Source organism: Malaclemys terrapin, chromosome 1 (genome assembly GCF_027887155.1).
Source record: "Malaclemys terrapin pileata isolate rMalTer1 chromosome 1, rMalTer1.hap1, whole genome shotgun sequence".
NCBI classification, from domain to species: domain Eukaryota; kingdom Metazoa; phylum Chordata; order Testudines; family Emydidae; genus Malaclemys; species Malaclemys terrapin.
In genome coordinates this window covers 56,007,355-56,033,075 of record NC_071505.1, presented here as the reverse complement: position 1 = coordinate 56,033,075, position 25,721 = coordinate 56,007,355, and the positions used below count along the sequence as shown (strand labels likewise).

Here is a 25,721-nt window from a genome sequence, read left to right as displayed (position 1 = left end):
ATCAGAGAGGGATTATTTTCCTTTAGAAAAGCTATGCTGGTTTCTTTTATCATATGTTAATCTAAGGATTTTTTTATATATATTTTATTCTTAATTATCATTTCAATCAAATTACCTGGTACTGAACTGTCAGTGGTTGGTCATTGCCAGAATCATTCCATCACTTTAAAAACAAAACAAAACAGGTACAACATATATTAACCCTCAGTCCTCCAATATACTTGATTTTAATGAGAGCTGCATATTTTTGTTAGCTTGGCCCCTTCATTTTTAAGTTACACCAGAACTCCTGGGTGTCTCCTCTTTTTGACAGCCCCATTTCTTACGGTATCATGTCTTTATTACCTGGAAAAAAAGTAAGTATCCCAGTATCCTCTCTGGTGAGCACTGATGCAAAGAAATCATTTAGCTTCTCTACAACATAACCTCCTGAATTTCTCCCTTTATCATTTGCTAGAATAACACCCACTGATATTCTCATAGGCTTCCTATATCTGAAGAATGTATTATCCTTTTTATGTCTTTGACAATATGCTATGGGCCCAATCTATTTTTGTGTTCACATTCAATTGTGAATGCAAAATGTTACCACATTTAACTGCAAGCACATGAGAGGGCATTTAGGTGTCTAGTTAACTTATATACAGGGACAAACAGGTAATTGGACATCTTAATGTTATCATATGTGCCAGCAATTTTGATCCTACACTTTTGTGCCCACAACTGCCTGGACAAAAAATGGAAGCCAGGTTGAGGCAATTTTAAAATTTGGCTCATATGTCATATATTCGTATTAGAGGGTCTTCATGCATATGCAGCATTGATTTAAATTGCCGTAAAGCTTTTTTATTCACATAAAAATTGCTTTAACAGGCTGACAAATATTGTATGATATTTTGTTAGAAAATATAGCTTAAATCCTTTACCAGTTTTATTCTTATCATGTATTCACTTCAAAGTTCTTCACTGACATAGAGCGTTAGAGGGTACTTTGGCAGAGGTTTGGATGTCTATTCAAGGCTCACTTCAATAATTTGATTTTACTGTTTTCCTACCAGAATAAAATGATCCTAATATTCCCTTTCTTCCAGAAAGCTCTGGCAGACTTCCCCCAGTCAGGGTAGGGCTTGTCCTGAAGCATCATATCAGTGACCTATGGAGGAAGAAGGAAATAATTTAGGTTTAAATCAGAGTCACAAAGTTTAAAAACACAAATGTTTAGATTACAAAAGGTTTTTCACTTCAGATCATTCTAATCAACATTTGTAACGACAGCTAAGCTGAAAATCTGAACAAAGATATTATCTGCAGCTCTCTTATTCAAAACCTACATGAACTCTGGTCTGCCTTCTAGAACTGGTTTGTACACCTTCCTGAGAGATGTGCTAATGTAAATGAGCAAGTTACTTATGAAGATCTAAGAAAAAATGGATGTAGGTTACTTTCGTCATAGCCATATGAAGAAGGCAAACAATACAGTTCCAGTCCAGCTGGGGAGGTAAGTCCAAGTTCTACAAGCATAGTATCGGGAGAATTTTGGCTATGAAATCTGAATTGAGTCCAGGGTGTTGAAGCCAGGGAAGCTTGTGCAGTAAGGGCCATATGCTACCCTCGATCTGCTCTCGATCCCAGATGCCAAAGAGAAATGTACACACAGAGTAAAGGCCATATATGACCCTAAAACCTGTGCTGTTCTCTTACATGATATTTAAAAATTGAAATGCTTATTCTAATTTTCAGAACTCATATTTAAATGGACCATCTGTCAGACTCTGCCCAGAGACCCATACACACATACTACTTTTGGATGATTTACAAAAAGAATTAGAAATGGGCCTGAACTAAAGCAATGGATTTGGATATCCATGATCTTTGGGCGTGTTAAAAATCCATATCCTTTTTTTCAGATTAACACTTATGAAGTATTGAAAAATACAGTATAGTAATTTCATCCACCATGCTATTTAGAAAACCCAGTGGTGGGGAAAACATACACAAGTTTAAAAAAAAAAAATCAGTATACAGTACTTGCTGTGAAATGCAGTAAAACAAATGTTTATCTGCCACTAGCATCACTACACTGTTTAAACTATTAATTGCTTTAATAAATATAAAAGTAACTCCTAAAGAGATTTCAACAGAAAACCCCTAGTTTTACTCACTTCCAAATAGAACCCAGTTTTACGGAGAATTTTCTATTTGTATTTTCTTCCTGGTTTATTTTTGAAGCATGGAGTTGTTTTTGTTTGGGTTTTCTAATTTAATCAGCTAGCATGTGAATTAGTATTTTCATTCAAAGACATTTTATAATGTTTATCAAAGGGAACACAAATCCTATGTTTAAATCAGGGATCGGCAACCTTTGGCATTCACTGCTTCCCACAGCCCCCATTGGCCTGGAACGGCGAACCACGGACAGTGGGAGCTGCGATTGGCCAAACCTGCAGACGCTGCATGTGAACAAACCGTCCCTGCCCACCAGCGGATTTCCCTGATGGGCCACATGCCAAAGATTGCTGATGCCTGGTTTAAATCAAAGCCACATATGAATCAAATTCATCTCTCAACTTTAGGGTTCTCAGACCTCAGGGGGTGAAGGTGTTCAACACATTGCAGAACTGGGTCCTAATGATGATGAAAACTTTAAGCATATATGGTATATAAACAAATATGTACTCCAGGATTCTATCACTCTTAGCTTGAAGAATTGATTGTATACTGAAATACTACCATTTCCAATGGTTTTCCTCTGGTAATTCCTTTCTCCAGTCACCCATGTTATGATAGTTTTTATCTTAATAAGACCACCAAGGTTAACTAAATAAATATTTGGATACATATTTAATGCTTAAAAGGCCCCTCTAAAGATTTAATTAATTTCATTCAGCAATACTTTTCCAGTTCCAGGAAGATTCTGTACAGTAATAAATATTGCAAGGAAACAGATGATTACCGGGTGGGTTTTATTCAATTTTCAAAATGTTTTCTCCAGAGTACTTTCTGGGAAATACTTATTATATTTGCTAGAAGGAAGCAATCCGCAGCTGTGTGACCAGTTATTACAGCAGCGTATTTTATAAGAATGGCATTCAAGTAAGTGACATTTGCTGAGGAAAATGGCAAGATGAGGCAGGAAATGTTCATTCTGGTATTAGACAGCTGGTCTTTTTCATCTCTTAGCTCCAGCATTTATTTTAAGTCTTATCATCTGATCAATGTCAGGTCACTTGCAGCTAAATTGGCAGAAGCAAAGACAGTCATTAAAGGGATGCATTCAATAAAGAAAAATCCAATTACCTTTTGCATTAGAGAAATCAAATTCATTTTCTGGTGGTGGTCAAGGACAGTCATTGTGGAAAATGGTGCATGGGAGGAAGGTACTTAGCTTTGTCACAATATAAATAATTTTGTTTGGATAGGATCGATATAATAGCAGCAAGTTGTTTTAACTTCCACCAGCACTGGCAAAAAAAACAAAAATTCAAACCTTTTGTTTTCTACAAGTTGAAGAATTTATTTCTCTCTTCACATCTCAAAATCCAGTGCACTGCCTGGCAAACATTCATCTCTATTAGCTCAGACTATCTGGAAAAATGCTGTGTATACTGCGGAATAGATGTTCCATGATGTGCAATTCTTGCATTCTTCAATCATTCTATGTATGTATCTTGTATAATCAAGATAAAATGGGAAAAGCCACTTGAAAAATATCCATTAATAAATTAATTTTGTATCTATAACTATGAAAGAACTAGGAATGTGATACTGGATTAACATTGTTTGTTTATACTGACACAATTTAAAAATGTATGGCTTTCTATGCATAAATGTGTTCCTATGTTTCACTTAACGTTCCATTAGAAAAATGGGTATTGTCTATAAAGGCTTACAAACTACAATTACATGGTGTACACAGTCAGATGCTTGTTCAGTGAAAAATAAAATTGGCATTTCTTGTACTACCTTATCGAACCACAAACTTCATTTTACAAGACACAAATATCAATGTGACTGCACATTATCTAGGAGGATAATCCAGCAATAGTTTAGTGGCACATTTCTCTTTATCATTAGGTCAAATATGCAGAAATGCTTATGAGTCACAAATGTTAGTTTAAGATTAACAAAAACGGACGGCCCGCTGTGACATGGTACACTGCAACCATGTAAAAGCAGGAAATTTTGATTTTGAGTTGAACAGTTGTTATGGGAAATACTACTACCAGATAATACAATTACCAGTAGAAAACATGTAGAAAATGGGTATAATGATACTTACCCATCTTTGTAAAGTGTTTTGAGATGCTCATATGAAAAGTGATACAGGAAAGCTAATTATTTATTTATTCTTAAAATTGCATCAATTTTTCATAAAACTACCTTCGCCACTGGTCAAACCACTTCTTTCTTATTACATCACCTACAGCAGACAGAGAAAATTATTGTGCAATTCTGCTTCTTAGAAGATATCTTGCAGGATTCTCACTCCTGGCTTAGTGTGAGATTGGCAGAACTTCCCTAGTTCTTAAGGTTTTTTGACCTTTGAGGGATATGATAGCAAGGCAGTATTGCAAACCGCGCCCCCTGCTGAGTATAAATGCTGCTTTCTGAATATTCCAGTCTGTCCCTTTGACTGAGTGGAAGGTGAAGCTCCCAGGAGGAAAAATCTCAATTCAAAATGATCAACATAAGATCAAAACATGTGCCTCAAAGAACAAATGAAAAACCAAGGTGTGAACACAACTCAAAAGCTAACCTCCCAACTCTGAGGGGACAGAGCAGGGGCAGAGAGAATCCTACAAGATGCTATCAGAGAAACAGCATAACAAATAACTGCAAACAGGAACCTTTCCAAATCTGTGCTATGACCTCAGCTCACATTGTAAAGTCCAAATTTATTCTTCTTCTGATGTTTGACTTTATTAACAAAGAAAGCAACAATAAAATACCATAAGATTAGCTTGCTCCTTCTATCAGCTTTAGCTGCTCTTAGAGGTCTTCCCTCAGTGCTGCTCAGACCACACCCTCCCAATAAAGTCACTTCAAAGGTACAGTAATTAGATCCCTACCTCAGTGAATCACCAGACCCACTTAATTGTTTCACAGTAAAATCACCTGCTAACAGGTGTTTCAGACAAACACTGACAGCCTGTTACAAACAGGCTAGCTGCAAATAAAACTCTAAACAAGGACAACATGGGGACACTTTTGACCATTCCTTCGAAAATCTTTAAACCCCTTCCTGGGTAGGAACTAAAGCAGATGTTCCCACATTGTAGTCGTTGGAGCAATTGCTGGTCGTCTGTGGAGAGCAGTTTGTTAAATAGTGCTGGCTCATCATCTTTGTTTCCAGCTGCTAAAATGCATTTTAAAATAATTAAAATCTATTAAATGCTTTCGTAACAGCCCCTTTTCCATGCAAAGAACTGCAGTAGGTGTAAACTGGAAGGAAAATGGACTATGAGACAATCTCTCTTATTGGGAAGTGAACTACCCTATGAAAATGTTTGGAAATGCCTGAACTAGCGAACAATGAGCTCACTGGAGTTTCCTTCAGTATTTCATTCGTAGTAGTCATCACCTGGTCATCAAATTGGGTGAGGCGCACACCTCAAGAATTAAACAGTAGAGAGAGGATGGAATAATTGGAAGCCATGGTCCATCAGAACACTCTAGAATTAAAAGCATATGATGGATTCTGAGATCTTTCCTATATCTAATTAAGCACCGTTCTAACAGACAACACCACAGCAACATTTTATGTCAACAAACAAGGAGTGCCCATTCCCAACTACTTTGTCTGAAAGCTCTGACTCTGCGGTAACAATGCTTGGGACACTGAGTGTATCCAATGGCTCTGTACCTGAAAGGACAGATAACATATTAATGAACACATTAAATCACAGACTATAAGGTCAGCATGAGTGATCTCTGACGCAGTATGTAGTGGACTTACTGCTCAGAAAGAGGGTTCAATCAATACACCTCTTCATAACTAACAGCCATCAAAAATGCCCTCTATTCTCCTTCAGAGCAAGGACGGACAAAGATTTTTGTTAAAAATCCATTCCTATTAGATTGGAGCAGCAGATTTCTATGTTTTCCTTCTAATCCCATGGAAATCAGAGAGCTAGAACATTCTACACCTCGAGACTCTGAGGGTTTCCTTTTGTCCTAAAGGCACTTTTCCCTTTATTTGGCTTATGTACTAATATGCCCCCCAAAATGTAGTATCTGAGCACCTCACAATCTTTAATGTAACAGCCCTCTATGGAAGGCAAGTGGTATAATCCCCACTTTACAGATAGGAAACTGAGGCACAGAGAGGCTAAGTGACTTGCTCAAAGTCACACAGGACATCTCTGGTTGAAAAGAGAATTGAACCAGGTCTTCTATAGACCAAGGCTACACAATACATATGGGACTATCCATCCTTTTTTCCTCCCAGGAACCTATTCAGGCTTGCCAAGAAAAAGCCAATTTCCGCTTGGTTTAAGAAGACTAGGCTTATCATTTCTTTGAGTCACTTGTTACTCATTTCTAGGCTTTTTTGGCTTTTTAAGTAGCTTGTTGCTTGTTTTGGCTTTCCTTTTGGGCTTTTCTGGGAGGTATGGCTTCTGATTTTATCTTTAATTGCCCGCCAGAGACTGTGATTGGCTCCTGGTTGCACAATCCCTCTCCCAACACCAAAAGAAAGGGGATGGGAAGAAATCAGGATCTGGAGACTAACAGCCCCAGGGCCAATGCTCCAGGTCAGCCCGATTGACATGGCAATAGCAGGCCAAGGAGGGAACCAGGAACCTGGGCGGGGGGCGGCCCAGCCTGTCCACGCTCCATCTATGTGAGCTGGAGGGAGCCAGCTCACTCACTCACCTTGGGATGGGTTCCTCTCCCTGTGAGTGTCATTGTGAGATTGCTGCATGTGCTTGCTTCTTGCATGCCCTTCCAGTGCCTACTCTCTCTCCACGGGCTATCTCCTGCCTGCACTACTAGTTACAGGGGATTTGGTTGGTTGGTTTAGTATGGGGGGATTGTGGTTTGGGACGGGGGGCTGATAACAGTAGGTTGGCAGGCTGCAGCAGCAGCAGCCTGCGATTTGCCTGCCCTCGCTGGCTGCTGGTTCTGCAATGCTTGTGCACTAGCACGGGGAGGTGTATCAGGGGAGCTGCGAGGGGCAGGGGGGAGGCAAGCTGTGGGGGGGTGTGGGGGAGGGGGCAGGGGGTGGTAAAGCTGGGTGGGGGAGCTACAGCATAGCTTGGGCCACGGGGCTGTGGGGGAGAGTGGAGTGGCACCATGCCACCGTTGTTGGACAGTGACTCTTGGGACATTTCGGGTGCCGTGGTGCACCACTGGGGGGGTATCTTTTGGGGGACTGGTGATATTATGTCTGTTCCAGCGGTCGGCCAGTGGCACTGTGGATGCAGACCGGTGCTAATCGAAACGGGATTGGCTTGTTTGGGGCAGCTTGGGCTTGTTTTGAAAGGCACTGCAGCTTTATTATCTTGTGAGACTTGGCAACCATCCAGGTGTGTATTTATAGTGTGCCAATCATTATAGCACCTAGGAACCAAATACAAGAACTAGTCCCTGGAGGAAGGTTCCTACAGCATAAACTCAGAGTTCAGAGCCATATCCTTTATTGTCCTCCTTTATCGGCCAATTAACACGTCTCCACTCTTTGGGGGGAGGAGGGGAAAACGGCGGGGGGGGGGGGGAATCATGCATGAATAGGGATTGTATTTATGGCTTATTACAACAATCTATTTAACAGCCCCCACACCCACACACACCTCCACTCAGTTTTTTTTTATTTTCTCCTTTCCCCTCTATGATTGGAGAGGTGTTAACTGGCCACTTGACCTTGAATGGTTTCTTGAAATATGTGCTATCTACTTATGCTAAACTATCTGTTCTACCTTGTATTTAGCTATGCCACTCTGAGTACATTTCCCAAATGTGAGGAAGAGCTCTGTGTAAACTCTGAAGCTTCTCTCTCTCACCAACAGAAGTTGGTCCAATAAAAGATATTACCTCACCTGCCTTGCCTCTCTAATATCATGGGACCAGTTACCACAACACTGTATACAAGAGCTTAACAGAAATTTAGATAATGTGCTGTGAATATTCTGCAAATAACTAGCTTCTAGTTACAAAGAGTAACCAGCAAATGGAAGCTGTCAACAAAAAATAAACTGCAGGTACTTATGCAATACATTTTGCAACCTTTCCCAAGCCTCTCTTCAGCATTGCCTTTATCGCACAAGAGGGAATTAGACAACTAAATGAATTTCTGTTCAGATCACAAGCCTTTGCCAAATATCCTTTAAATTACATATGTGCAACATTAATGTTGTTTTTAATTACCCATGTGTATAGAAACTACAACCACAGTCAAAAACAAAAGCCTTAACAGTTTAGAAATCCCTATATTAAGCAATATCTTATTACACGTCCGAAGAAATACTGCCCTTGGAGCAAAGGCAAACCCTCCATATAAATCAGTCAATCCCACTTTTTAAAAGCTACTCTAATGTCTGACTTCTGGGAACAAAGGTTCTGCATGGAAACCAAGCTTCCGCTGATACTGTTCTTCATTCTTACTGAATATACCCAATAATCTTGAGACTATTACACTGTCACATGTACCCCAGTTGGTAAACTGACTCAGAACACTGGCATGTGAAAATGACAAACCACTTTCAATGTAAGACTCTTTATTTAAAAATAGTCCAGGCAAACAATTAAGGCCTGTAAAACTGGCACCAAAGAAAGACAATGATTTGAGGCTCAGACTACAGATAGGGACCCTTGTGAGACAACAAGAAACAGCAGCTCCTCTAAGACTCCACCTGGAATACTGCGCTTAGTTACCGGCATCCTTAAGAAAAAGACACAAAAATTGGAGGAATTCGTCCTTTCTGTTACTTTTCTCTGATTAGGGAGCTGAGGGGATTAATTGTTAAGCAAAGAGTGATTCCTCCATTAATGTCAACTTTTACCAATGGTTACCACACTACAGTGCCTAAATATTGGATGCATTTCCTGTTCTAAACATAGCAATAATTGCCACCCAGAAAATATCATAAGACTTCCTTAAAAATCATGATTTTTTACAAAACAATTTTTTGAGGTTTCGTTTTATTTGCAGTCTCTCTTTTGAGCCTTTAAGGTTCAGGTTTTCTCTGCAACCATGAAGTACAGAAAATTATTTTTTCTTTTAAATGGAAGCTCAGATTTTCACATATACACGTGATATCAGGACCTGGGGCTTCAAGAAAAATACCTAAAACTCATAATAAAACCACAAGAGTCGGTGCTTTAGTATAGACACTAGCTATGCTGATGAGGGGTTCTCCCACTAGCATAGGTAATTCACCTCCCTTTGAGCCAGTAGCTAGGTAGATGGAAAATTCTTCCCCTGACTGACGTAGTTAAACCAACCTAATTTTCTAATGTAGACCAGGGCTTACTCTTATATGTGTAGAGGAAATGTTGCAGGCCTCAGGGGATTGTGATTTGATAAACAAATTTTAAATGTTAATAAAAAAATGTAAAGGTTTCAAAACTAGCAAGTTAGCACATTGCTAGCCCATGTAACCGTATGGCAAATGACAATTACTCTTATCCGCCCTGTCCTCTTCCTTCGGACTCTTTTGTGTGGGTGTGTGGGTGGGTGTCTGCACGCATGCCCCCTTTCTTTGGTCCTGCCATGCGGGCAGGGGACTGGACTCGATGACCTCTCGAGGTCCCTTCCAGTCCTATAATCTATGAATCTATGAATTTTATTGTAAGTTCTTCAAGGAAGGCAGCATGTATACATGTGTTTGGTAACACCTAGCACACAGCATCTCCAATCATGCGTACCACCGCAATACCAATAATAGTAATATATTAAAAAAACTTTGTCATGAAGTATCTAATGTTGCTGCACAAACAACACACCTGACATTAACCTTACAAAAATCAAGGAAATGAAAAGTTAAGCCACTTATCGGTCTGAATCCTGTGTTCTTCCAGCCGTAGGACTGCAGTTTACCATTACAACTACCGTACACCACAAACCACACACTGCCATAGGCAGTGACTTCCCTTCGGCCCAGTGGGTGCTCGACCCCTGCCCACCCCTGGCCCCACCCCTGGCTCCACCCCTGCACCGCCTCTTCCCGCCCCTGCACTGCCCTCGCCCCACCCCCATTCCACTCCTTCCCCAATGTCTCTGCCCCTGCCCTGCCTCTTCTCTGCCTCCTCCCCTGAGTGTGCCACATCCCTGCTCTTCCCCCTCCCTCACGGAAAGTCCTAAGCACCACCAAACAGCTGTTAGGCGGCGGGGGGAGGAGGGAAGTGCTGGGAGGGAGGAGGAGGAGGAGCGGGGACATGGCGCACTCGGGGTGGGGAGAAGTAGGCGAGGAGCGGAGAGCTTGGCTGCTGGTGGGTGCAGAGCACCCATTAATTTTTCCCCGTGTGTGCTCCAGCCCCAGAGCACCCATGCAGTCAGCGTCTATGCACACTGCGCTCTTAGGTGCCGCCCCTCAGCTCACCCTGCTCCAAACATCGCTTTACCAAAGTATCCCCTATACTATTAGTTGTGGATGTTTGCGCTACTAGTTCAGAAAAGAGCGTGAAGGAATGGTGGTACCAGGGCCACAAAAAATTAGAAGAGAATAAAAATTATCCTGGTGTGAAATTTCACATTGAGAGGCCACCTGCTTTTAGAGACAACAAAGGAATGTATTCCTTATTTTAAGCCCAGTTTAGAAAACAATCCTAACTATGTAGATGCTACTAAGATTCCAAAATAAGACTATTTTCATGTTACACTTTAACTTGAAATTGGAAAATTCCTACATAAATCCCAAATCAGTGACTTCTCAGGGTTCCCCCCATGCTTCACACTGTCCATTGCCAGTTTGCAAACATTCATCCTATAGGGAATGGGGATAGTTGATACTCATTGATGACATTTGGAAAAGAGCAAGCAACACTACCTCGCTGCTACACAGCTACTGGTCATTTGTTTGACATGTTCTTCTTCTATTGTCCATACACAAAGTCATATCAACTCAACTAATGGTCGCTCATTAAAATGCATCTTTGCCTTATGTAGATTCATAGAATATGCTGTAATGCCAACCAAAGTGTGCTTTCAGAAAACAAACAAAAGAGAATATCCCAGAATGAAGAGGGACCACCTTCGCACAAACAGAAAATGTGCCTCTCAAGACTTCAGATGCCACAATTTTTAAAATGCTGCACTATCAACATGGTGAAATGTCGATTTTTATCAGATTCTGTTTTGAACAATAATTTTCAACATTATGACTTCTCCAGTGTGGACAATTCCCAGGTCTAGGCCATCCTGTGTGCACAGCTGATATGGTACAATCTTTGCTCAACAGCTGGTCTTGTTTGTCATCTCAGCTTACTTGATTAAGCATTTTAATCAGTGTTTTGCATAGGATTGTGCACCTTCTGTTGAAAATCATGTCTGGTTGGTATTTAGTTGAAAACTTGTTGACGCCAACATTTTATCCAGGCAGTCCCTTTTTCTCATTTCATCATTTTTAAGGGTTTAGGATCAATATTTTAAATGCTGCCTTTCCTTATATATAAAACAATAACAAAATATTCCCCAATCATTTTAAAACCCTGTACTAATGATGTTGCTAAGCAGCTTCCGATGCTGCTGGTAAGCTGTTTACATTTAATATAATACCTTGGAGAATAGCAAGACTTGACTGCCTTCCTTTGCCTGTCTTAAGTTTTGGGACCTTCTTGCCTCTCACACATATAAAAAATTATTTTTTTTAGTGCTGAATTCACTTATTCTCATCTGACTCAAATTTGCTACCCCCTCCTTCTGCCCCAACCAGATCTGCTGTTCTATTTATGTAGATTAAGCAAACACCATATTTTCCCCAATGTTTTCATGAAATTTAGCTTAAATGATACTTACAGTAAATACAAGTATGCTTAAATAACCTACAGCATGTAGGTTAAAAAACAGTTTTTCCGTTCACACTGTCACATGCTACTTGTATGATGTTATCATAACTCTTATGCTATAACTTCTTGGAAATTCCATTTTTCAATAAAACCCAAACAATCGCTAACCTTTTGTAACTGTTCTTCAAACTATGTTGCACATGTCCATTGCACTGCTGGTGTGCATGCACCCCATGCACAGTTGCTGGAAATTTTTCCATCAGTGGTACCCGTTGGCATAGGTGCCAACTTCTGCTGGCGCCGGCGGGTGCTTGACCCCCCTTTGCCCTCGGCACCACCCTGACTCCACCTATGTCTCGCCCCTCCCGCCCCCATTCCAATCCCTTCCCCAAAGTCCCAGCCCCGGCCCCACCTCTTCCCCGCCTCCTCCCCCGAGCGCACCGTGTTCCTGCTCCTCCCCACTCCCTCCCGGAGCTTGTTACACTGCGAAACAGCTGTTTTGCAGCAGCAAGCGCTGGGAGGTAGGCAGAGAAGCAGGGACATGGCGCGCTCAGGGGAGGAGGAGGAGATGAGATGGGGCGGGGCGGTAGGGAGGGGAGCTGGTGGGTGCAGAGCACCCACTAATTTTTCCAGCCCCGGAGCACCCACAGAGTCGGCGCTTATGCCCCTTGGGGCAGCTTGAGAACCCTCTGCTGCTTTGCGTCGCTGACGTCGGTACAAAGGGCCCAGCAGACCCTAAGCTCCCTCAGTTCCTTCTTTCTGGAAACGCCAATGTAGAGGGGTCAGAGGGTGGATCGTGCAATGGACACATCTCAAGGAACAACATTCACAAAATATTAGTAACCGTTTTTAATTCTTTAAGTGATTGCACCTGTTCATACCACTCTTGGTGACTCCCAGACAATAATATAGGCAGAAGGATTGGAGTACACGTACACAGACAGTAGCATAGTTCAAGCAAATCATCAGCATCTCTGGAGTATTGGGTGATAGCATAATGGGAAGATAACGTGTGCACCGATGACCAGGTTGCTGCTTAAGGATCTGCGCTAGGAATTCTGTTGAGGATGCTTGCAATCTTGTGGAGTGTGCAATCAGCTTGTCTGGTGGTGAAATGCCTGCCGCATCATAACAAGCATGGATACGGGAAGTTATCCAAGATGAAATTCTCTGTGAGGAAATTGTAGGACCTTTCATTCTGTCTGTTATAGCCACAAACGGTTGGATGTCCGGCTAAATGATTTGGTCCTGTCTAAGTAGAACACAAGTGCTCATCTAGCACCCAATATCTGTAGCCATTGCTCATCCCTATTTGCATGTGGTTTGGGGTAAAAAACAGGTAAGTAAATTGATTGATAAAAAAATTGAAACTACTTTAGAGAGAAAATTCAGATAAGGGCATAAGTCCACCTTATCTTTACAGAAGACTGTGTATGGTAGTTTGGATGCAATGGCACGCAGTTCAGAGACGCTCCTGGCCAGAGATGACCTATGCCAGGTTCAGGTGGAGCAGCTGACCATGGTCTTGCAAGATCAGATCTCGGTGCAATGGGAGTGAGATTGGAGTTGCAACTGGGAGGTCCAATAGAATGGAGAACCAGTATTGACAGGGCCATGCTGGGGCTATTCATATAACCTGGGTATAGTCCCGCTTGATCTTTGGTAGTGCTCTGCATAGGAGGAGTGAGATTGTGGGAAAAACTTTTCTGTCCAGGATAGCAGGGAGGTATCTGTGATTGAGCCTGGATTGTGATCTTGTTGGGGGAAGAATTGGTGACATTTTCTGTTGGACTTGTTTGAAGATAGGTCTATCTGGGGAGTCCCCTTCTGCTGGAAAATGCACCTGACTACATCTGGATGAAGTGACCAACCATGGTGACTTGAAAATGACTGGCTTAGGTGGTCTGCTAACTCATTCTGCTCCCCTGAAGGTAAGAGTCCTTGAGGTTGATTGAAGGAGCTATGCAAAATTCCCATAGATGAATTGCTTCCTGATAAAGGAGGAATGAGCAAGTTCCTCCCTGCAACCAGTAGCTCCTATGCATGGCATGGCAGCCGAGTCAGCCCCATCCAGAGCAGCCTGCAGCCAGGCCCTTGCTACAGCTTTCTCCTCCTCCACTAGGGAGGACAACTCCTGCCTAGCAACTTCTGGGAGCATGTCTTTAAATTTTAGTGTGGAGTCCCAAAGGTTAAAGTCATACCTGCACAAAAGTGCATGCTGGTTTCCAATCCTGAGCTGTAACCCCTCCGTAGAATAAACTTTCCTATCAAACAGGTCTAACCTTTTTGAGTCTTTTGATTTTGGGGTTGCGCCCGGATGCCTCTGCCTGTCCCTCTCATAGGCAGCAGATATTACCAGTGACACCGGGGGGGAGGTGGAATGGATGGGAGTAAGGGAACTCATAACCTTGGGCAGGTACATAATACTTGTGCTCATCCCTTTTTGAAGTTGGGCAGGGGAAGCGATGTAGGGATCTGCCTCAGCTAGGGTGACCAGATGTCCTGATTTTATCGGGACTGTCCCGATATTTCCTTGTTTGTCCCCCGCCCCTCCTCCGCCCCCTCCTCCCCCCATTAGCTCCCTCCCCGAATCCCCGCCTCTTCCCCAGCCTCACCATTCCCCCTCCCTCCACAAGCGCTGGAGGGAGGCCTGGGAGACGCAGGGGGAGCGCGGGGCCAGGGTGAGTGAGAGTCCGGCCTGGCCCCGAGCAGGCAGGACTCAGTCGGGCGGTAGGGAGAGTAGGGGGGTGGCCCGCGGGGCGAGGCGGCGGCTGTTCTACCCCCGGGGAGCGGGACTCGGGAGCAGCCGCTGCTGCAGCTCCCACTGCCACGGGGGGAGGAAGCGGCCGATGGCCAAGCTCAGCAGCTGCGGCTGCAGGTCTGGCGCCCGGGCCCGAACGCCCCGAGCCCGGGCCTGCTGCGGGGACCCAGCAGCGCGCACGCTGCGCCCAGCCCCTGGCCAGTCGCATCTGGGCTGCTGCCCAGCTGGTGCTATCCCGCGGCGGCCCCAGGGCGGAGGTATCGGCAGCCCAGGCCCATTCGTTCCCCTGCGGGACCCGAGCGGGACGGGGGGGCTGGGGCTGGGGCCTGCTGCCCCTACTCCGGAACTGTGTTGCAACCTCCCTGCTGCCCCATGCATGTGAGCTTGAGAAAGAAAAACTCTGGGAAGAGCCACCCAGAGCCTCAGCCAGCAAGAGCCTAGACAAGCAGCTGCAGCAGGGCCTTGGACACTACTGCTTTTCAGAAAATTTCAGTCCTTCTCTTTGAAAAGCCTTCCCTCTGTGCTGATTGGTTGACTGCTTGCTCCACTCCTCTTTCAATCCTTCCCACATAGTCTCTCCACTTTAACTTCTCGCCATTTGCCCTTCATCTCCCTTCAGCATTGCTTCTCCCTTCCTTTGTCTCTGTTTAATCGCCTCCCAACAAAACCCCATTAAAGAACAAAACAAGAACCATGGAACTAACATGAGATTTGCAGACCATCCTCCCAGCCTTTTGTCTGTCCTGTTTATTTAGATTGCAATGGGCTCTTTAGAAAGGGACAGTCTCTTATTACATGTCTGTACTGTGCCTAGCCCAATGGGGAACCCATTTGCATTTCAGCTGAGGACCCTAGATGCTACAGTAACATAATTAATAGTAATAATAAATATGCAATGTGTGTTTTATCTTTCATGAGACCTGTTGTATAAAAATCCAATGTGAGGGCCACTGTGATCTTTTAATGCATAGATTCATAGAAAACTTACACTTGTTGCATTTACATTTGTTGAGAAACTATGATGCAAACTCAGGACTTCTTTGTATAGGAGGTGGAAGAAGTGGAACTCATAAAAATGTTGTGACACTTACAAAATATCGAAATGTTTGAGTCAATTCATTGTATGGAATAGTTTGTAGGTGCAGACAGACACTAAAGCTGACAATAACCCAGGAACCATATTATTTATTTTATATGCTATCTACCAGAGTTAAACTGAGTAGGGAAATGAATGTGCAAATATAAATGACAAAATATAACTTATATTAATATTTATTTGTTATTTGGATTTAAATAATAATAAAAGACACCTATAAGAAGTTCTAGGTTCCCTAACACACAATTAATAACTCATAACCTCTATGGATTGGCACAGAAGATGACCTGTAATACATATTCACTAGTAGGCTACACGTGAAGCTACAATACATAGCTACACTGCCTTATCTTGTCACTTAAACAGCAATCTCAAGAAAACAACAAGTACTAGTAGGGCTGGTTGAAAAATGGAAACAACTTTTGCAAAAACTGTGCCCCTTGTTTTGTTAAAACAAATGCCATTGTATATTTTTGGCCAGCTCTATAGCTGGTTGAAAAACAGTATGAATGTTTGGGTGAAAATAACCGCAAAAATGTGTCTGTTCATATTAAAAAAAATAATTTTTTCAAACAGCTGTAATTATTGGTTAACAAAAGACAGATTGGTGTTATAGGCACATATGCATAATACCGGTGAATGTGCTAGAACTGCTGAAATGAAAGTTAAATATGATTATATCTGATGATTATTGACTGAAATTTGTGTTCCCCAGGGTTTTATGAAGCAGTTTTAATAAAGACAGACAGTCTAATTTTTCAGAAAGATACAAGCTGTACACTGACCAGAATGTTCCTAGATTAAAACAAGGCCATTTGCACTTTTTCCACAAAACCAGAAAAGTCTTGTTAAAAGACCCTTATCGGCTCTGAATAACAATGTTTTGTGGGAAAATGGAAAAAGAGAAAGGAGCCAGTATAGAGAGGACTGAGGAAGAAGGTTTCTGGAAAGAGAGAGACTTCTACAAGGAGGGCATAGAGAGAGCAACAGAAGCAGGATATACTTAATGAGAATGTGAGGCAGAAATAAGTTCAGCAAATGGACTAGCCAGTATGAATCTGCAAAAGAATATTCAGAGTGAAGGCATAGGCTAGAAGTTAAAATGCTTCTCACACCTTGTTCAATAGAAACTAAGGGCTGATAACTCAGTACTTTAGGAGATGCAGAATTATCTATAGGTCAAAGAAAGTCATCTCTGTACCTTAAGAGTATTGTTTAGGACATCTAAGTGTATCCACAAGTTTCTACAGAGTCCAGGACCAAATCCAGAGGAGGAAAACTATGCACCTCATACCAGAGACTAGACTGTAGGCCAAGAACTAAGTCAAGCCAGTCTTAAGAAGCAGAGAGGACCCTGTCTTTTGTCTCCATCCAGCTGCCTCACCTTGTACCTGGGACTATACCTGGACAGAGACTGGGCATTACCCCGAAGTATTTAAAAGCCTAGCTGGAGTTACAACTAAGACTTTCTACCTTAAGCTCTAGCTAAGAATTATTTAAAATACACAACATTTGAGAGTTTTCATCTGAAAGCCCCTGCTGTCTGCTGGAGAAGAGATAGCATATCTGCTAAGTAACTTTTAAGTTTTAATACCTTATTTGAGAAATGCTATAAGAAACTTTTGCCTAGGTTAAGCCTTTGTTTCCATAATTGACAAATGAATGCTTCTAATTGAATTATATGTGAAGTGCTTTAGAATCTGAATTTTGGTTGGTTTTGTAGAACAATGTATGGGCTACAGAATTGCACTGTGTTGTGATATGCTCCTCCTTTTTTGCTTGTAACAAGTAGCAATACAAGTAGAATTTAGTTTAGCACACGAATGGAGGCCTGAGTCCCCTGGCTTTGGCTATATCAAATGCTAATACACATGTCTTCTGTAGGAAAAGTCAGCCTTCTGATAAAACGTCTGAGTTACTGACTGTTTAACTTGGGTTTCAAGTTACTAATGGCCCCCCACCCTTTATATAACATACAAGTAGAAATGGACACAAACTGGGCCATTCATATAACCCTAAAATGTTTGGATTCAAATAACATGATACACAGATTCAAACAACCCTGGTGTGCAAATCCACCCCTGGTTTTGCTTATGTCTATATTTAATATCACATAATTTACTACTACAGAACAGAAACTGGACCATTTGGGACCAATGCTGTAGTCCATCTGTGCCCTGGGAGTGCATGTAGTGACTGCAGAATCAGGTTCCGCTTTCTCATATTTGTGTCCACAGCAGGAAGCTCATAAAGTCACTATTTTAAAGTGACACTTTGGCCAGGCTCAGTAAAATTAGTCTCCCATCTTTGAATACACGTCCAGCACACACATGTTGGGCATGGCAACGAGTCATTCTTCGACTGGGGAGACAAGCCAGAAGCTATAGCAACATAGTAAAATAGGTCCCAAAGCTTCAAATACTTATAACATGCTTAACTTTGCACATTCTGAATAGTCTCATTGAAGTCAATGTGCTAGAGACTTTATAGAATTGGTGCCCTAAGATATGTCTTCACTAGAAACACGGTTGCTGTAGAGCTTCAGTGTAAATGGGAGACCCTTCCCGTCACTGTAGTTTATCCATCTCCCCAAGAGGCAGTAGCTAGGTCCATCGACCTAGCCCTGTCTACACCAAGGCTAGGTCAGCTTAATACGTCGCTCAGGGATGTGGATTTTTTACATCTCTCAGTGATGTAGCAAGGTTGCTGTAACAGTTTAGTATAGCCTGGCCTTACATTGGACTAAAAATGTGAGTGACCCTGGTCAAAGGCCTCACAAAACAAATCCGTAGAATAATGAGTGGAACTGGAGAAAGAAAATTGGGTTTCAGAAGGGACATGACATGTCAGTGTGAGACTGTTGGCATGGCAAACTTGGTCCTTCCTATATTTAACAAAGATCCTATATACACTCCCTCCTATACACTGGTGTCACTGGTTGGTAGTTACACTAGTAGTATTCATAAATGAAAGCGGGGATGATAATTCATGAAAAGTGAAACCATGAATCAATTATAATGTTCCTGAACTTGCCGTCCAATTTAGGAGCAACGGGGCATAGTATCCCAGTGCCCACTGTTACTTATTTAAGAATGTCTAGTCTCATTCAGATCATCTATGAATCCAGCACCTTTCTAGGTATTTACAGCAGATGAATGAGAGTCAAAAATGAATCTGAACAGTGAATAATGATAACTGGCCATGAGGCAGAAGCCTTCCTGAGTTATGCCACAACTTTTGCCCATCCAGGTCCCCTGTGCAGGGAAGCCACCATACTTGACCCTTCGTACATCCTACCACAGTGCTGGGTTGCCATCCATTTTGTGTTTGTCAGCTTCCTCCCGTCCCTGACCACAAAACAGTATTCCTGTTTCTGTCCCATTCCTAACTGAGAATAAAGTTGTCTAGTATGTGGGGGAGTTCTTAGCTTTGAAGGGGGTTTGTAAACATTTAAGGCCCAATCCTGTGACCACTGACTTCATTGGGAGTCTCTCCATTGACATCCATGGTCACTGAATGGGGCCTAAAATGATTTATTTTTGGAGTAAATAAGAAAACAGAGCGCACGTCAGTTTGCATTGCTGTGTGTAAAGAGCTGGCCAGATGCTGAGCTTGTGTAAATTGGCCTAACTCCTCTGCAGGCAATACTAAAAATAAAAGACTTCAAAAAGTGTGGGAATTGTAAAAGCAGGCAGTGAGCACGAGCTTCTAGAAGGAAAGGAAGCAGAAGCTGAAGACATTACATTGCAGAGGAAGTGCTACAAATTACACCACCTGAAATAGCTTATCTCCTGGTCTCGTATCTGGATTTGCTGTGAAGCAATTTATATATGCTCTTAGTTGCAATGATCTAAAAGTTACCATTTTAATACTGAAGACAGCATTTATGATGGGAATTTACATGCAACTCTTAATATAACTGTGCTAAGGTATGTAGTATACAAACCCTTATACAATAATGGACTATAAGCAGTGATACTGTATACGTAATTTCTGATGGAAACTTAAAGAAATATTCACATTGACTGTGGGCAAGCACAAAAGTCCTGCTAACATGCCATCTGCCATTTCTCATTTTATATTCTTTTGGCTACTATTTTACCCTCCGATCATTTTGTAAATTTTAATCTCTATTTCTGAGATGGAAATCTTGTGTTCAGATGAATGTTTGTCTACACGGTCCATGTTTGTTTGTCTTCACTCATTTAAGTCTCTGTATTTTTCTCACCAGTAATCTTCTGACTTTTTCAATTTTGCAGAACTTTCTTCTATACAATACTGTATCAAATGAGCCCATATGGATTTATGTTTTAACTACAAAGAGCAAAGCCATTAAAATTAAAATAACTATAATTAAAATAATAATAATAAAAGATGTATGTGACGGGTTGGATCACAGAAACCCCCTTGGGAGCTGCCACCTAATGTACCAAGACTACCTCTGCTCCTGTTTTCCCTGCCAGCTCAGGACTCCAGCACCCTGTCTTGCTGAGCCAGACACTCCCGTCTGCTCCAACACAGACCCAGGGTCTGAATTAGTTGCCCCAAAGCTGCAGGTTTACCTGAAAACAGCTCATAGGAGTGTGCTTGTCTATAGCACTCAGGTGCCCAACTCCCAATGGGGTCTAAACCGAAATAAATCTGTTTTACCCTATATAAAGCTTATACAGGGTAAACTCATAAATTGTTCACCCTCTATAACACTGATAGAGAGATATGCACAGTTGTTTGCTCCCCCAGGTATTAATACATACTCTGAGTTAATTAATAAGTAAAAAGTGATTTTATTAAGTACAGAAAGTAGGATTTAAGTGGTTCCAAGTAGTAACAGACAGAACAAAGTAAGTCACCAAGGAAAATAAAATAAAATGCGCAAATCTATGTCTAATTAAACTAAATACAGATAAGATCCTCACCAGTTCCAGAATGCTCCCTTTTACAGTATAATCTTCTTTTAGCCTGGGTCCAGCAATTACTCATACCCCCTGTAGTTACTGTCCTTTGTTCCAGTTTCCTTTAAGTATCCTGGGGGGGTGGAGAGGCTCCTTCTTTAGCCAGCTGAAGACAAAATGGAGGGGTCTCCCAGGGATTTAAATAGACTCTCTCTTGTTGGTGGAGACTCCCTCCTCACACAGTGTAGAATCCAGTCACAAAATGGGGATTCGGAATTACTTGGGCAAGTCACATGCCCATGCATGACTCAGGACTTGCAGGTAGTAGCCATTCCCCACATGCTACCTTGAACATCCTCAGGTAGACTTCTTATGTGGATTGGAGTCTTCCAAGTTCTTTTGTTTGTTAAGTGCTTCCTGATTGAGCACCTAATTTGCACATTCGTTTCCCAAGAAGTGACCAAATGTTCTAACTAAGGCTACTTAGAAATCAAGCAATTATACAGCCAATGTTCATAACTTTGAACACACAAATGGTGCCTGCATACAACTAGGATGAACATAAGCAGTAGATCATAACCTTTACATAGATATGTTACATGGCATATGTAGCAAAACCCTATTCCAGTTATATCATACATACATTAATAAGCACCCCCCATAAAGCCTTGTGGGGTACACTGTCAGAATGTAAAAAAAATAATTTGCAAAAAAGTATTCATTGTTAGCTACATGACATCAACTAGGTTTCAGACTGAAACTAAATCTTGTGTCTTTGGCTGCATCATATTCCCATGAACTACAAGCAGAATATGGCAAAACAACAACTACCCAACAATAAATATTGTGGCACAATGGCTAAAAATAAAAGCAAAAATGTCAATTGGGAAGTGAGCAGTAATGGATTCCTGCAGTTTCTCTAGTTTTATGACCTTATCTTTAAGGAGTAAAAGCAAGAGCATTGCTAAACCTGCTGATTAGCTTTGTTAAATTAAAAAGGCATAGTTGGAAATTGACATGGCAACAAGTAGTACTGAGACTGCTGCTGTGCTGATCCTACAGGATGTAAGAAGATCACTAGGCAAAAGCCATCAGTCCTGCCAAAAATGTTATAGCAAGCAAAGAACAAAAGGCAGCACAGCATCAGTCCTTTTTAAATATATTGAACTCTTAGGGTGGCTTGAGTGAACTTGCCCATGCTGCAGTGACTGTGGCAGGAACAGTGCACTATAATGGAAATATCAACATCTTTTGTCACAGTAGATATTGAAGAATGGGCACCATCTTGGATGTGCTTTTTCTGTGGACTGAGTCTTTGCAGCTGGTTTTAAAACATACAAAGTTCCTTTTTGCATAAGAAAACAGTTTAACATGGTTTGAGTTCAACATATTTTTCTAAGAGAATAATAGTATTTGACTAGATACCCAATCTGGATGAGCTGTGCTAAATTGGAGACCAGGGCATGAGAGGAAAATTGGTGGCATTAAACCACATGTAAGCTGCACTGATCCCAAGGCTGTCCAGGATCTGGTCCAGTCCTCAGTGTTCAGGCTGCTTTAACTTGGGGATGTGGTCACACAAGCCTAAGGGGCGATTTGGACAGCTAGTGATCAGCCAGGCCCACAAGTGCTCTGTCCAGCCCTCTTCGCCCCCAATGCTGTTGTAGTTGCTAGTAGCACTAATTTTGGGAGCCACTAAGGTAGCCCTATATCACCTGATTCACACCATGGTGAGATTTGATAAGGGCTTGCCAGACTCTTTGTTCTCCCTCTATTCTATTCTATTCTATTCATTGTTACTTTAATGGCGAGAGTGATGCAGCCATGGTTACATCACTTGCATTTATACATGGTTCCATTGCTTGCATCTGAAGAAGTGAGGTTCTTACCCACGAAAGCTTATGCTCCCAATACTTCTGTTAGTCTTAAAGGTGCCACAGGACCCTCTGCAGCCATGGTTGTGACACTCTCAAAATCTCCTGGATATTGAAGGCAGTCTCGATGGTGAGAAACTCTGCAGGAGACTGAATCTCAAACCAACAGCTTCTGGGGGCGTGGCAGGCTGACCTTCCTCTCATCCACAGCTGCCCTTTACAACAGCAGCTATGTGATCTTCCTCTGGTGTGCGAAAGAAACTTTAACTGCTTTGCGAGTGGCCAGACAAACTTGTTATTCAGAAAGAGAAAACAAAAATGCATGAGCAATATCCTCTGCTCAGTTCCGAGGGGCCACAGCAGTTCTGAAGTGGGAGCTTTTTTTTGCAAAGAATGAGAAACAGAATACTATGAAAAAAGCATAAAGGGCTAAATTCTGGTCTCCTTTACATGGCTGCAAAGCAGGGTGCTGGAACAATTTTTATAGCAGGGTTGCTGAGAGCCATTGAAACAAACTGTAAACCCTGGATATAATGGAAACAAGAGGGTGCAGCAGCCAGGGTGTGTGGCAGCACCCGCAGGACCTCTAGTTTCAGCCTCTATGCTGCAAACCCAGAGTTAAGCCCATCGATGTCAACTGATGCCAACTAGGAAGTTCAGATTTACACCTGTGTAACAAAGAAGTGAATTTGGCCCAAATGCTTTAACTCTATTTTGGAATTCTGGTGCATCACAAATCAGTCACGTTTTACTGTTGCAGTTTATTATACTCTCATCAGAACTCTGATGTAAATTACAGACCTGATACTCTTGGCTGTCTATCATTTATTTCTTATGAATAATATATAACTCATATAGCACAATTAGCTTTGATATGGCTTGCATGGACAAAATAAGAATAAGCTTTTGGAAATACTATTTCATAATCAATGGGAGGTACAGTTACACCAGAAATCTCTTAAACAAGGTCCCATTCCTGCACGCATTCAACACTCAAAACTTATGTTCTTGACCCCATTAATTAACTTCGGCAAAAAGTCACACTATCTGAAATAAGTCCAATATTTAAGAACTGTTCACTCCAAATGAGCCATTTTAAACACCCTATTTAAGTAATTACTGATGGAAATAAAAGAAAACAAATAGTTCATTTCTCATTACAAATTTAGGCTAACTGAAATCGTTTCCAAATATTAATTAACTTTTTATTGCAAAATATTTGTCATCTGATATCTTTACCATGTGCATTTATGAAGCTAGGAAAGATGAAAACCTAACAACACATGGCTACAATTCTCTGAAGTACCAGGGCAGTACAGATTAAAATTTCAATTCAAATAACAGACTGCAGCCACTCTTAAAAACATATATTCCTTCATAGCTGAAAAGAATACTAATATATTCTTTGTGTAGACTTGTCAAATGCACACAAGAACTGTCAAACTATATTTTTAGCCATGGAGTCTGCTTAATCCCACAAGACTTTATCTTGCCTTTATGCTGACAAATGAACAAGGCTGAAATATCAGGGATCTGAGCTCCTGTCAAGATCTACTGTGCTTCAAAAGTCATTGTTCTTGCACAGCTGTTTCCTCTAAACTATTGACTTAAAAGCAGTCTTGTTATTCTATTGAATTTGCTACTGAACTCTTTAGTAGTTGTACCTTAATTGTTTCTGAGCTTCACTTCTATAGACAGGCCAATAAAATGTTGTGGAAACATAATATACCAGCAAAATGAGGTGCTTCTGATAAACTTTATTCACTATGGAGTTGCATTATACCGAGATTGTGTTATTAACATTTTCACATTTCTTAAAATGTATTAAAAATACATCTTAACATTTTTTTAAAATGTTACTTATATTACTGATAATGCCTCAGATTACCAATATGTACAATAATTAGTAGCAATAATAATTCTATAAATCTAATTTGCTTTTATTGATGCTTTTAGGTTGAGGTTTGTTTATGTTTGTTTTATTTTTGATTTCTTGTTTGTTTTGGTTTTTTTTCCATTCCTCAAGGTTTTTTAAAGGTTACTTTCATTGTTTTCTATTTGATGGACTGTGACCATTTCATTTTAGATTTTATAAAAGCTTGTTTTGCAAACACCTATATTTTGGGTTAAATTAGCTCGGGGAGTGTCCCTTGAAGCCTCTCTCTCAAAATATGAATAGTTTCCCATACTTTAATACAAACAAAAATACTACTGATCTGTTTATTTTAGTGCTAGCAAGGCTGGCCACACATTTGCATTACATTATTTTCATATTCCTGGGTCACCTTCTGCAGATGAGCTGCTAGCACCATGCTAGAAATAATTTTTTGATGATGATAATTTTTCATATCTTCATATTTAGTAAAAATTAATGTACTGTTACTGCATCCGAAGAAGTGAGGTTTTTACTCACGAAAGCTTATGCCCAAATAAATCTGTTAGTCTTTAAGGTGCCACCAGACTCCTTGTTGTTTTTGTACTGTTACTGAACTCAATTGGGATTTGCCTGAGTAAGGACTAAAAATGAATAAGGGCCTGGATTGTCGTGTACCACGGTAAAGCCAGCAGGAGGGGACTTTTCATGTGGGAGAATCTCCTAGTGATCTGCCCCCTCTGAGTTCTCGATTGTCCTGGCAGGGGGGTGGGCTTTCCTCCACCTCATGGAATAGGTGACAGAGCCTACCCTCAAACCTAACAGAGACCCATGGACTTGCAGGGAGCCAGGGCCATCTCCTCTGGCACTGGATTGCCTGTCCTGCTCCTGACTCCCTGGCAGCATGACGCCAGTAAAGCTATACTACCATGGACATACCCCTGATTGTGGCTGCCCCGGGAGCGCAAATGGGGGCTTTCATGGAAAGCATAATCCATTGGCTGCTTTATATTGGTTTTATTGTACAACCCTTGGATGACCATCACTGAGTATCTGGCATGAGTTTTACATCATAGAAATATATCAGTTCCATTCTGGGCTCTTCTTGGAAGGCTCACAGCCAAGTACTAACCAAGCACAATGCTGCTGAGCTTTAGGGTCAAGATCATTCAAGATCATTGCTTTAGGGAGGGAGACAGCTTTGTTTCTACTCAACAGTAAACAGGAAAGAACCAATTACAGTAATGATTTAAGGTTGTGCGTCCAAAATCAGTACTGCTGG

At 41.5% G+C, this 25,721-nt stretch overlaps 1 protein-coding gene across 3 annotated transcripts in view; it reads right to left on the bottom strand.

The window, feature by feature from the left end:
* Positions 1–25,721, bottom strand: part of TMEM117 (transmembrane protein 117) — a 348,666-nt gene that overhangs the window by 125,343 nt on the left and 197,602 nt on the right. For all 3 annotated transcript variants that reach the window (XM_054024758.1, XM_054024774.1, XM_054024766.1), the window contains one exon: positions 1,056–1,153. In XM_054024758.1, the coding sequence (XP_053880733.1) occupies positions 1,056–1,153 (98 nt within the window). The remainder of the gene's footprint in view (positions 1–1,055; positions 1,154–25,721) is intronic.